The sequence below is a fragment of the Talpa europaea genome (genome assembly GCF_964194135.1).
Source record: "Talpa europaea genome assembly, chromosome: 9".
Classification (NCBI taxonomy): Eukaryota; Metazoa; Chordata; class Mammalia; order Eulipotyphla; family Talpidae; genus Talpa; species Talpa europaea.
Window position 1 is genome coordinate 34,264,106 of NC_140076.1, and position 12,681 is coordinate 34,276,786.

General features: G+C 50.4%; 2 protein-coding genes across 2 annotated transcripts in view; one reads left to right on the forward strand and one right to left on the reverse strand.

The window, feature by feature from the left end:
* Positions 1 to 1,468, forward strand: part of ACOT11 (acyl-CoA thioesterase 11) — a gene marked incomplete at its 3' end in the record, with an annotated part of 41,313 nt that extends 39,845 nt beyond the window's left edge. Inside the window, exons 15-16 of the mRNA XM_084242624.1 lie at positions 573 to 699; positions 1,313 to 1,468. Coding sequence (XP_084098750.1) covers positions 573 to 699; positions 1,313 to 1,468 — 283 coding nt within the window. The remainder of the gene's footprint in view (positions 1 to 572; positions 700 to 1,312) is intronic.
* Positions 1,469 to 1,614: 146 nt separating this feature from the next.
* Positions 1,615 to 12,291, reverse strand: FAM151A (family with sequence similarity 151 member A; the record flags this gene model as incomplete). Its single annotated transcript, XM_084242764.1, has 7 exons — positions 1,615 to 2,288; positions 2,743 to 2,886; positions 3,646 to 3,785; positions 4,321 to 4,539; positions 5,885 to 6,044; positions 7,140 to 7,292; positions 12,183 to 12,291. 7 exons carry the CDS (start codon positions 12,289 to 12,291, stop codon positions 1,615 to 1,617), a joined length of 1,599 nt encoding a protein of 532 aa, XP_084098890.1.
* Positions 12,292 to 12,681: the final 390 nt, after the last annotated feature.

Sequence of the window (12,681 nt, forward strand, 5' to 3'; positions counted from 1 at the left end):
AGGCGGGCAGGGCTCATCTCCCCCCAGTGTGGGGGGTGTCAGTCAAGAGTTGCAGCCCTGCTTCCTACTGCAGAGGGGCCCAGGCACCACTGGCTTTTCTAGCCCACCATGGTCTTACTGTGGGTACGATGGGCACACTTGTGCTCTGAAGCAGGGTGGGAGACACCTGAGGCTGCCTTGTCCCAGGCCATGGGCAAGTCCCCTCCTTGGCCTCCATCCTCTGAAAGCCCCACATTGTCTGAAGGTACCAGGGCCCATGGCGTCCCTTTTGCAAGACAGGTGTAGAAAGAGGAAGCATGACAGTCCCAAAGTACCCATACCTCCCCTGAGTGCAGTGGAGGGGCTTTTCTGGAAAATCCAGGGAGATCACAGAGCTCCTGGGGATTTCAGTGCTAACCCCCCAAGAGGGACCCCCCTCTTTGGCCTGGCCCAGAGCCAGGATTCCAGCCTTTAAGAGTTTATGTGCCTTAGACTCGTGAGGGCGTCAGGGCCTAGAGGGGCTCCAGAGCCTGGGCTGCCAGAACAGGCCCTCACCTTCCCCTGTGCCCCTCCCCACTCCCCCTCGGCTTCAGGGACCCCTATGTCATCGCACTGAGATCAGTCACGCTGCCTACACACCAAGAGACGAAGGACTACAGGCGCGGGGAGACCCTTTGCTCTGGCTTCTGCATCTGGCGTGAGGGCGACCAGCTGACCAAGGTGAGGCCCGGTGGCCCCTTTGCCCCCTCCCACCTGAATCCATCCCATCTCCTTCGTCACTCATGTTCCCCTTCTCCTCCCGGAAGGCTTTATGTGGCTCTCAGGGCCTCAGCAGGGCAGTCAGTGTTCACTGAAAATGTCGGGGAGGAGGCTGAGCCAGTGGGTGGGGTACCGCAGATCTCCCCCACAGCTGCTGTTAGGGACTCGAGACTCGCCCAGGCGGGGAGTCTGCCAGTGTTGACTAACTTAATACTTAAAATACAGCTTAAACTGATGATCTTCTTAGAACAACCCCTGGGCTTATTTATAAATTGTCTCTATGGCCGAAGCACATCTTTGAAGTGGGATTCTCTGCTGGACATTGGAGACCTGTCCTTGTCCTCCTGGGCCTCAGCTGTCAGGGGCGATACACAATGACTATATGCAGTCTGTGGTGACAGAGGAAGCCCGGGTTGTCGTACTAGAAGGAGGGGTCAGGGCACAGCAGCTGGAGGTCTCAAAATCATCTAAGGCCCCAGAGGCAGAGAGCAAGGCTGACTCCCTGGCCTGCCTCTCACCCCTTGGCTCATACCCGCCCCTGGCCCAGCCTCCTGAGTGACTTCCTGTCCTGCAGGTGTCCTACTACAACCAGGCCACCCCAGGCCTTCTCAACTACGTGACCACCAACGTTGCTGGCCTCTCCTCTGAGTTCCTCACCACCTTCAAGGCTTGCGAGCAGTTCCTCTTGGACAACCGGAACGATCTGGCCCCCAGCCTCCAGACTCTCTAGCATCCTCAGTGGCTACCTCATGCCCACTCCATCCTGCCCCCAAGGACAAACATGCAGTGTGTAGATTCAGGCAGGAGTTTATTCCTCCCTGCCTCCCCCGTGGGGACCCGTGACCCAAGATCCACTGACCCAGAGCCACCCGGCTGTTAGTTTCTGTTGGGATCTGCCAGCAAGTCCGCACGGAACCTCTGGGGCAGCCTATAGTAGACTCGGGTCTTGTCCTCAGCTCTAGCTGCCAGCAGTGCTGCCTGCACAGATCCATAGTTGCCCTTTGCAAGGCTGTGCTCCACTGTGACAGTGGCCCGGGGGGAGGCTGCCAGCAGCCTGGCAATGGCTCCAGCCTTGCTCTGGCCCAGTGGCCCAGCCTGCAGCTGGAAGGACACAGGCTGCCAGAGGCCCCGGCACAGCTCCAGCATGTCTGTGAGCAGCTGTTCACTGTAGCCGCTGCCCAGCACCTCCTCTGGCCAGCTTGGTGCCAGTGTCACATGGGGGAAAACCTCAGTCACAGCTGTAAGCAGCTCCCTGCCTTCCACATGGCCAGAGACCACAAAACTCCCATGGGAGATTGTGGCCCCGACCCACACAGGCCGAGACAGGCGGCCGAGGGTGGAGAGGCGATTCAGCACGGCCAGGGATGGCCGGAGCGCGGTGGGCTCTGCTATGTGCAAATGCACACCCCAGCGGCCAGGGTTAGCGTCGAGCTGCAGCAGGCATGACTCCAGCGTCAGGGCAGGGCCACCCGGGGCATAGATGATGGGCACAGGCTCCCCAGCTGCAGACTCCTGGAGGCCAACGTTCAGCAGGATCATGCCTTCTCTGCCTGGAAGCAGCAAAGCGGCAACTGTGTCTGGGGGTCAGGTTATCATGGCGGTGTCAGAAGCTCTTGTTAAAGGGACAGCAAGGTGGTAATGGGGGCTGCAAAGGAGAAGCTGGTGCTTGTTCTGTCTGGGAGCTGTCAATGCATGTCTGGGCTCCAGGTGGAAAAGCTGCTTTATAAATGTGCTTGGGGCTCATCAGAATGAGGCGATAAGCTGCTAGAGTTCAGCTTGTGGCTCTTGACTGTGGCAACCTAGTGCTTACCTCTTCTGTAGTGCCTTGTGGATGACTGTTCCAGGGCACTGGTCAGAAGAGCCCTATGCTCTTGATGCCACTGTATACTGTCCCCCTCAACCAGCAGCCTGCATGTTGCCATGGTAACAAAGACTGGAGCTACCTACCCCAAAAGAAATCCCTGCACTTAAGCTAGGAGCACAGGGGCCACAGACAGAACTTACCTGGGAGTTGAACTTTTGCTGTTTTCCCACTGCCTTGGATGTCTGGAGCCAGCCATTCCACATTCAGACCGTCACCCCTGTGGGGCTGGAGAAGGGGGATCAGGCTGCCCCCCGTGTAGTAGATTTGCTTCCGTGTGGTATTCACTGTAGAATTCAAATTGTGAAGATGAAGTGGCCACCATTTACAGAGCATCTTCATGTGCTGCAGCCCTACATACACTCTAAACCGCAGAACAGCCTGCCCCGGAGCTGTAGCCATAAATCCCATTTTGTAGATGATGGGAAGTCACTTGCACAAGGTCCTACTGCCAGTAGGCAGAGTGGCTGGGATTGAAACTGGATGGAGCCAGTCCAGGTGGCACCCAAGCTGCTGTTCCACCCCCCCTCACATAGGTGGCTGCCATGGCAGGAATGTGTGTCTCATGGGGCCCCTTTGAGATGACTTAATTGCTGGCTCTCCTGGGTAAGCAGTCAAGGGAATGAGGGGTTGGACAAGGAAACAGGCAGCATCTGGATCACTGATTAGTGGGTTCAGGGGAGGGGCTGCTCTCTGAAATGGTAGAGAAACCCATAGGAACTGTGCTGCTAGAAGTATACAGGGATGGAGTCTGCTGGGTCCCAATCTGATCTGTGCCACCAACACAACGGAAGGACTTTGTATAAAATAATGAACTGTTCAGAACCTGTTTCCTATAAAAACAATTCCTTGATCTTGGATCTATGAAGCTTAGCATATCATACCAGGGTCTGACATACAGTAGGTACATAAAAAGATTGCTTTCCCCTTATTCCACCCAGAATTTCCCCCTCCCTCCCTGCCACCTCTGCTTCAGTGACCACTAAGTGCTGCCCTGTGCAGAACCCAGCCCCCCACCCCCACCATCCCCCCAGACCACTCCCTACTGGCTAGCTTCTTGAACTGTGATAGGATAGGCTCAAAGAGGTCATAGTAGACTTGATGGGTGGCACAGTTGTCCCGGATGTAGAGGAGATCGTCCACTCTCATGGGGTCCTTGGAGCCCTGCCACAGCGTCAGGCTGTACCTGGGGTACAGAGGACAGACTCAGCTCTTTCCAGGACCCAGCAGGGCTCTCGGCCCCTCAGTGCTCAGAACTGGACCTGCCTTGGGCAGGGGTGGAATGTCCAGTCTCCAACTTCCCACCAGTCCCTTCTCTCTGAGCACTACTCCCTCCCCTGGGGGGCAGAAGAAGCCTGGAGGCTTCAAGGAACAATGACTGAAAGCAGATCCAGGAGGAAGGGGTGACCTGCCTCAGTACTTGGAGTGTCTATTTCTGGGTCCTGTCTTAGGAAAGGACAGAGGGGATGAGCACAAGAGGATAGGGGAGAGGTGAGCTGTGAAAAGGGTAGGGGCAGCCTTAGCACTCCCATGCCTCCGGTGGTACACCCTTCCCAGAGTTATGTGAAGGGGGACTTAATGGGGGATGGGCACTGTGAGTCAGAGGGCGAGGGGCCAGATGATCTTTAAGATCCTTCCAACCAAGAGCATCTGGGATCTTTCCTGGGGGTATTAGGGTCTGGAGGTGGGTTTGCAGGGAGTAGAGGCCTGGGAGTTTTTACCTCTCAGACTGACCCAGCAGCCAGCTGAAGTGGGGCCAGGCCATCCGCACCATGGCAGCCCGCACAGGGAAGGTGACCCTCTGTGGCAGCGGTCCCACCAGCTCCTGCATCTTCTTCACCATGGCTTGGGTATATGTTCTGTTCCGAGACACATACAGGGTGGTCCAGCCTGGAGACAGGGTGACCTCAGGATACTTCTCCTGGACTAGGGCCAGGAACCTGCAGAGATGAGAGATGTCCATCTTTAGAACCTCGCTGGCCTCTTCCTCATCTCCTAGTTCCTATCACAATGCTAGGAAGTGACAGGACGGCTATGATAAATGTATGGACAGAAGCAAGCCTTAGAAACTGCTTGTTCCAGCTCCCACAAAGAGGACATGAACTTTGCAGTTGAGTTGTGAGGGTTCAGATCTTGACTGTGACCTTGGGCTCCTTAAACCCCTGATTCTCAAAACAACACCCCTTCAGTCAGGGCAGGGCCGCTTAAGCATCCCATGTGGACCAAGGACATGCAACCCTGAGCTCTGGGCATGGGCATCTGGGCTTTGCCAACTGTGAGAGTCTGAGGTTTTAGTTTTATTTTTAAATTTCAAATTGCCTTGATGCACTTTTTAATCGGCAAATGTTATCCCTTCCTCCCCAAACTATTGAGTAAAACCAATACTCCAAAAGACAAACTATTTTTCAAACTGCTGCTTTCTAAATGCACCTAACTTAGAGAATCACAGTAAATACTGGTTGGCTGGTTGGATGAGAGGATGGATGGGTGGAGAAATAGATGGTAAAGAATGGTACTTAGAATCAGTAAGACCTGGCTTTGAATCTTTGCTCTGCTGGTACTAGACTTAGGCAGGCCATTTGATGTTGATGACTTAGCTCCTGTATTAATAAAATGAAAATAATACCTACCTCATTATCATTGTATGAGTTGAGTAGTGTTCCACAAGTACTTAACAGTGCCTGAGGCATGTAATAAATATTCAATAAATTTTAGATGACAATTATTGTCAGCTTTCTTATCTGCAAAATGGGGTAAATGCTCCTAACCTGGCATTGCTACATAAAGATCAACTCAGGTATTTCCTCTTTTATGTGGTCCTATGAGGACTGTTAGTACTGGGATTGCAGGGGACTGAAAAAGGAATCGGCACTTTAGACTTTTTTTGTAGGCCATCTTGCCCTGATCACTGGGGATAGAGAGGACTGGACTCCACCTGCCTTCCAGAATCCATTTTAGAAGGGTGACAAACCTGCAAACCAGTAGTGAAAGCCCAATGAAATCACTATTCTGTTAGAGGAAGTGTGGGGGTAGAGGACCTGAGGGGAAATCCCTTGGCAGTCTGGGATGCCAGGGACGTTTTCAGAAGTGGTAATGATTGAACACAAGTTCATCAGGAAAGGGGTGGAAGGCATTCAGGGCAGAGGGAACAGCATGTGCAAAGGCTCAGAGATAAGTCTACAGCTCATGTGTTTAGAGGCAAACTCAGCCAAGATCCCCCGAGCATTTCCTGTGCCTGTGTTGAAAGGAGGCTGGCACAGCTGGAGTAGAGAGACAGACACTCACTGTTTGGCATCAACGTGGACTGAGATGGGTACATTGGGGCCCTTCAGGATGTCGGCATTGATCCACACAGGCCTCCGGACTTTCCCATCTTTTGTCAGCTGCTGCAGGAGGTCCAAGGAGGGGCCCACGGCCTTGAGGCTCTTGAAGTCCAGCTTGATGCCTGTAGGGAGGGGTCTGGGAACTTGAGGAGCTGGCTCCTTGTGCTCAGGAAGAAGGAACCCAAAGACATGGCTTCCTGGGGCAGAGGGCCAGTGTGGTATGCATGTGGGAGGCAGGAAAACATGAACCAGGTTCTGGCTGGGTGTGAAGGGCTTTCTAGCAGTCAGAGCTACCCAGAAGAAGGACCGGCTTCTGCTGAGGTAAGCGCCTGTCCCCCAAGGGAGGAAGCAGAGACTAAAGCTTTGGGACCTGGGGTCTGGGCAGGGGTTGTCAAGCATCTGATGCCAGTTCAAGACTGTAATTCCTGAACAGGGAAGACTCAGAGGGTCCTAAGCTACTAGAGCCTGTAGGGAGGTCATTTGGCCTCCAGGAAGGTGTTTGAGAAAAGCAGGACAATTTAGGAAGTGTGAACAAAGAGCCATGCTACGCAGGGTGGCAAGGGGGTGGGGATGAGGGCATGGCAGATGAGGCTGGGAAATTAGAGAGGCATGTGGAAACCCAGGCCAAGGTCAGACTTCATCCTGAGGACAATGGACAACCAAGGCTGTTAAGGCAGGGGAGTAACATGACAAAATTGGCATTTTGGAAAGCTCCCTGAAGTGTGTGTGGTGGTGGTGGTAATGGAAGGAAGACCAGAAGGGCTGAGTTTGGAAGCAGGAAGTCGGAGGTGCAGGAGAGAGATGTGGCTGGGACTGGATTGGGAGGGAGTATATGGTTAGGGGTAAGAATTGACAGATGCAGCCACGGAGTGGATGTGAGGGATGAGGTGGATATTAGGGTGATGCCTGGATCCTGATTGTAACTGGCAAAGGGACATGGGAGGGCAAGGGTGAGGTTGACTTTGAACTTGTATCTAGTTTCTAGGGTTCAGTATGGAATACCTTGAGAGTGTTTGGCACTTTGCATCTTATCCTGCATTTACCCACTCCCCATCTCACCTAGTCTTCCCTGAACCTGAGTCCCTGGAATGTTGGACTGGAAAACCAATCAGTCTTGAAGGTGGGGACTGGATGTGCCCATGGTGTGGGGATTTCTCACTCACGGCCAAAGAACCTGAGGACTAGGGTGCTGCAAGGGGGCCGACAGGAGTCCTTACCTTTCTGGGAAGAAGAGAGCACAGCCTCCAGCCACTGCTGCAGGGTGTTATCACTGTAGATGGCTGGGGGGTGCGCCATGATGGGGGTCTCTGTCTCGTTGACTGTGTTGAACCCTTCTACAGTGACATCCGCCTCCAGGACCATGGTGTCGCCTGTACAAGGAGCAAAATTTCATCAGTTTCTTTTTTAACAAACATTTTGTATCATCTCCAAAATATTACGTTATAGAACATTTTCGATTTACATTTTCTAAAAACAAAAAGAGGGAACTATTCACCCACATTCCATCATAGTTCACGTTTTGATGTATTTTCTTCCATACTATGTATAGTTTTCACACAGCTGAGAACACACTGCATTTGTAATTTTTAATCCTTTTCTTGCACCATTATGACATGTTTTCATAATCTTGTGTACATCTCAGAATAAAAAAGCCCTGGTTAAGGGTGATCACCACCATTTAGTTAAACCTCCCTTATTCCTAAGTCTTTTCAGTAGTTTCTATTTTTTTGCAACTAACATTTAATAATGCACATTTTATCCTGGTCTTCTATTTACTTCTTTTTGATCCTTACTTGTGGAATTTGAGTCAGAGTAATGCAGAGTCATTTTCAAAACCCCATGCTATGCTATGGGATTACTGTCTGGTAAAGTTGTTCTGATTCATGTTTGCTCCTGAAGTGCATATAGCTTGTCCCTCTCCCAGGCCGTCACCAGCACTGAGTATTGGTATTTTTATCTTTTAATTCCCAGTTACTATCAGGTAGATGTCATCTGACTCCTCCCTTCCTGGTTTGCACTCTAAACAGTCCCTGGCTGTTTTCGCTTCTAACCCTGCTGCCTCCGGGTCCATTTTCCATACCACCCTGCAGCCAGTGTTCTAACTTGTACTGGTCATGCCACTTCCTGTTAAAAACAGCAGCCCCCATCCCTCATTGCCCCCCATGGTCCTGATCATCAAATCCAAATTCCTGACCTTACTTACTCTTTGTAGTCCCACATAATCAGGCCCTGGTAAACTTTCCCATCTCATCTTCAGTCCCTCATTCTCAAGGTTCTAGCCCTTTTAACTTCTGTGTTAATGTGTCCAGCAATCACCTAAGAACTGTTAAAATGCAAGTTGTGATCAGGTGTGGGCGGGGCCTGAGACTCTGGTCTCTGGCCAGCTCTCTGATGATGGCTGTGCTGCTGGTCCACACTTGGAACAGCAAGTCTGGAATTTGTCTTGTCCTCCCATCTCTGGCCTCTTGTGCATGTGGCTGTTGCCCTGGCAACAGTCTTCCCGTTACAGCTTTACTAGACCACCTCCTGCGCATCTGTTAGTGTTGGCTTAAAATATCATTTCCTCATGGCCATCCCTAAGCTGCGACCCACTCTGCATTAGCTTCCCTGCTTCTGCTTTGAATGCTCAGCCCCCAGCTTTCCCTGAGGATGAGCCCCAGGTCTCAACTGACCACTACTTGAGCATCTGATATCTAGATGGTGCCAAGCCTAAAAGAGGCACTTCAAAAATGGTGAACAATTGAATGAATGATAGACAGCCAGGATCAGCCAGCTCGGAAAGGTGAAAGAAAGAACTTGCCTCAAGCTGCAGAGAATTTTTGCAGATTTCTCTAAAATCTAAGTGTCTGGATTTCCAGGAGGGAAAGGAAGCTGGTGCCAGACTGTCCCTGGCACTGAGTCAGGCTCTTCACATGGACCCTTTCCATCTTCTTGTCATGCATCCTGCTCAGAGCTTGATGGTGAGGAGCCTCCTGGCCATAAACGGGGACCATCGCCAGAAAAGCTTATTGTTACCATGAAGGATGTTATGAAGGTGGCCTTTATTTTTATGACTTGAACACAATGTGCTTTCTGCTCCTCACTCTGTCTTTGGTGAATCCTCTCACCCCTGCACCTCTAGCCTACACCCCAGTTCTTGTATGCATAAACAAATCTTTAAAAATAAAGAGAGAATGGAGTATAGAAATGTGTGTAGGGATGTAATGTACAGCTCAGTGACTGTAGCTAATAATGGGTAGCATATTTGAGAGGTGCTAAGAGAAGATTTTAAAAGTTCTCATCACAAGAAAAAAGTTATAACTGTTTGGCGATGGATATTAAGATTTATTATGGTCATCATTTCACAATATATACATATTGTATTATAACATGATATACATAATGGTAATGATTTGCTTCTTGTATAGATTGTGAAATGATCACCACACTGAGTCTAGTTAACATCCATCCAACTATATATAATTACAAAATTTTATATATATATAAACTAATGTTGCATAACAATTATAATGAAATCTAAAAAATGGCACAGCACCTTAAGGAAAAACTGAATGGATGTTGAGGGGTCTTCTTTCCCACCTAATGAAGGACAATTCCAATCTGGGGGAAATGGGGAGCCAGAGCTGGAAGCCAGGTTTCTGAATCCTGGTCCCTCTCTGACTCTGCTGCCTCTCTTGACCTGTACTTGCTGACCCCTTGAAGACACTGAGTCCCTTGAATACAATTTTATGCCCTGCTCACTTCCAAAAGCAAGCACCTGTGAATTGTACTACAGACTGACGGAAAGTGCATCCTGGACCCAACCTGCCTCTTTGTGACTGCACCTGGGCCCAGCTCTTCCTGGAAAGTCTTCTCCCTTTTCTTTGAAAGTCACTACTTGCTTTCCAGATACTGAATCTGGGCGCCAATGTACTTAAGTATGAGGAAGTAACAAGAGATGAAGTATCAGTTTCCTGTGACCACAGTAGAATCCCTGGTCCTGGGGCATTCAGGAGGGAGTGCTGAGAGGGAACAGACCAGAAGTGACCAATCCCCGCCCCCTTTCCTTGCCAGGAGCTCCAAAGTCACATCCAGGCAGGTAGAGTAAGCCTGCTGAGTGCAGACCCTGAATCCAGCCTGCTAGCTTCCAGGCTGAGCTGTGTGCAAGCTGTGTGCAACTTACTTGACCTCTCTGTGCTTTCTTTTGCTGATTTACAGGAACTAAATAAAATATTCCTAGTTAGGCATTCACTAAGTGTTTACTGTTTACATGGAGTAGCTCAATAGGGTGGCCATAAGTCCCCACTTCTCTGGGATAGTGAGGTATATTTTCTGTTGTCCCTGCATAATTATTGACCTCTTTCACTATCAAAAGTTTGCTGCTCTAGGTGATTAATTATATGGTCACTCCACTAGCCCACATTTTGCAGAGGGAAATTTTGAGCTACAGACAGGTAGTCACTTGGTCCAAATCAGCTTAACCTACCACCAGCTTCCCCCCAGGATCCCCACCTCAGTTGTGGTGCCAACCTCCTCCCAGAGGCCTACTCTGGGTACCTGGCTGGACTCACAGGGAGAAAACTAGCCTGGGGTCCTTTCTTAAGACTCCTGAAGCTGTGCTAAGGGGTGGCTCACTGCTGCCCCCTATTGATCCCTTTTGGTCAAGATCCCCTCTAGTTGGGGCTGGATTAATGTCTGTTGCCCTAGGGCTTACCTGGGATAAGTCTGGGAATGGGCCTCTGCCTTCCCACAGGCCTTGTCCCAGATAAGAGTCCTTCTTTTCTGACTGGTTCACTCAACAGGGGGAGGGATCTTGACCTCCTCATCACCAAGCTTTGAAATAGGAGAGATTCCTCAAAGCAGCCACAAACTGGCTCCTCTCAGCCTGTGATGGCCTCTATTTTGCTGACCATTAAGCTTTTCTCCTTCCTAGAAGTAGTCCCTAAGCTTCATTCATTCATTCATTCATTCATTCATTTATTCAGCAAACCTTTCCCAGGTACTTATTCCCAGACCTTCTAGCATCGTGATCATATAGTTAAAAAGCCAGAGACCTGGTGTCTATGTCTGACTATTAGACCTACTCTGTGGCCTTGGACAAAAAACGTCTCCCATTCTGGACCCAGTTTCCTCATCTGAAACGGGGGGATTTTGGTTGAGCAGTGGTTCTCAAAGAGTGGTCCTGAGTCAGGGGCCTCCCCTGGTGGCGCAGTGGTTGAGCACTGGGCTGCGAAGCTGCTCACAGCCTCTGCAGCGCCGGTTCAATCCCTGGCTGCTGGATGAGGGTCCCACATGGCTCACAGACCTCTCCTGCCATGCCCAAGGCTCCCCTCAGCGGTGTTCTTTGGTCCTTCTGCCTGTTCTGCTCCCCGCTCTGGCTCTGGTGAATTCTCTCCCCCTCCCGCGCTTCTGACTGTACCCAGTGCTTATATATATATATATATATATATATATATATATATATATATATATATATATAAATATATTAAAAAATCTAGAAAAAAAGAGTGGTCCTGAGTCAGCAGCATCAGTGTCACATGGGAACTTATCAGGAATGCCAATCCTCAGGCCTCACACAGAACCACAGAATAATCTGTCTTCTGAAGCATGCTCAAATTGGAGGGCCATTCCTTTTGCCTTATATAGTTACTGCTTTAGTTTCCAAGTCCATTCATGAAAATTATTAGAGGCATGCAGGAGAGGCGGCTTCCTATAGACCTAGGGTGGGCATAACACAGAGGTTTGCAGCATGGAGCCCCCTGGGGTTCCTGTGCAGACTTAGCCATTTTCAAACAGTGTGACTTTGAGTCTGTCATCTAATTTTCCTGAGCTTGTTTTTCTTCTGTCCAAATGTATCCATGAAGCTGTTACAGGGCAACCCCCTAACAAAGCCATGACTGACTGGTTGCCACAATTTGGAGTTGGAGTCAGAGGTGCTGTACAACTAGCTTGGGGTTTAAAGCTTTTTTTCAGTAACACTAGGCCTCAAACTCACATCTGATTTCCTTAGGCATTAAGGACAAAGGGCTCTTACAGCTACAGCAGGTTGATGGGAGTGGCTGTGAGGGAGGGCAGAACATGACTTGGAATCAGACATCTGCTGCACCACAGCAGTTCTGAGCCCCCTTCCTGGTGAGGTGACAGGAACACACCATCCTGGCTATCACAGTGCCACCTCATTATAGGTACTCGCTTACCCCTTTGTTGTCTTTGCCTCAGCTCTGCTCTCCTTCATCTCCCCCAACACCTTGGTCTATCCCAATCTCAGCTTCTGGACTTACCACTCAGGGCATTCTCCATTTCCTTTTTGCTGTTGGCAGCGTGGTACCAGGTGACCTGCAGGCCATCCCGCTGGCTGATCTGGCCCTGGCTCAGCAGGTAGTCCAGCATGTCGGTGTCTGGGCGGGCGGTGTTACTGTCCTCAGAGCCTCGAGGGAATGCTAAGGGGATGTTGGCATCAGTTATCACCCCATCCTTAGGTTTCCTGTCTGTTCAAACACCCTCTCCCCAACCCTTGGGCTCCCAGGGTGTGTTCAGCACATTATAGTGGAGAGATCTTGGGACCCCAGAGCCACTGTGCTACCAGAGAGGGCAAAACAGGGGACAGAACCAGCCCAGGGCAGTCAGTAAACTCCCAGAGGAGGAAAGTCTTGGTGGGGACCTTTAAGGATGAGTATAAATTAGACAGAAAAGGTAGACTAGGCTGTTCTAGGCAGAGCCAACAATTTAAGCAAAGACTTGGCCCTAGGAAAGAGTGTGGATGCCAGAGGAATGCCCACT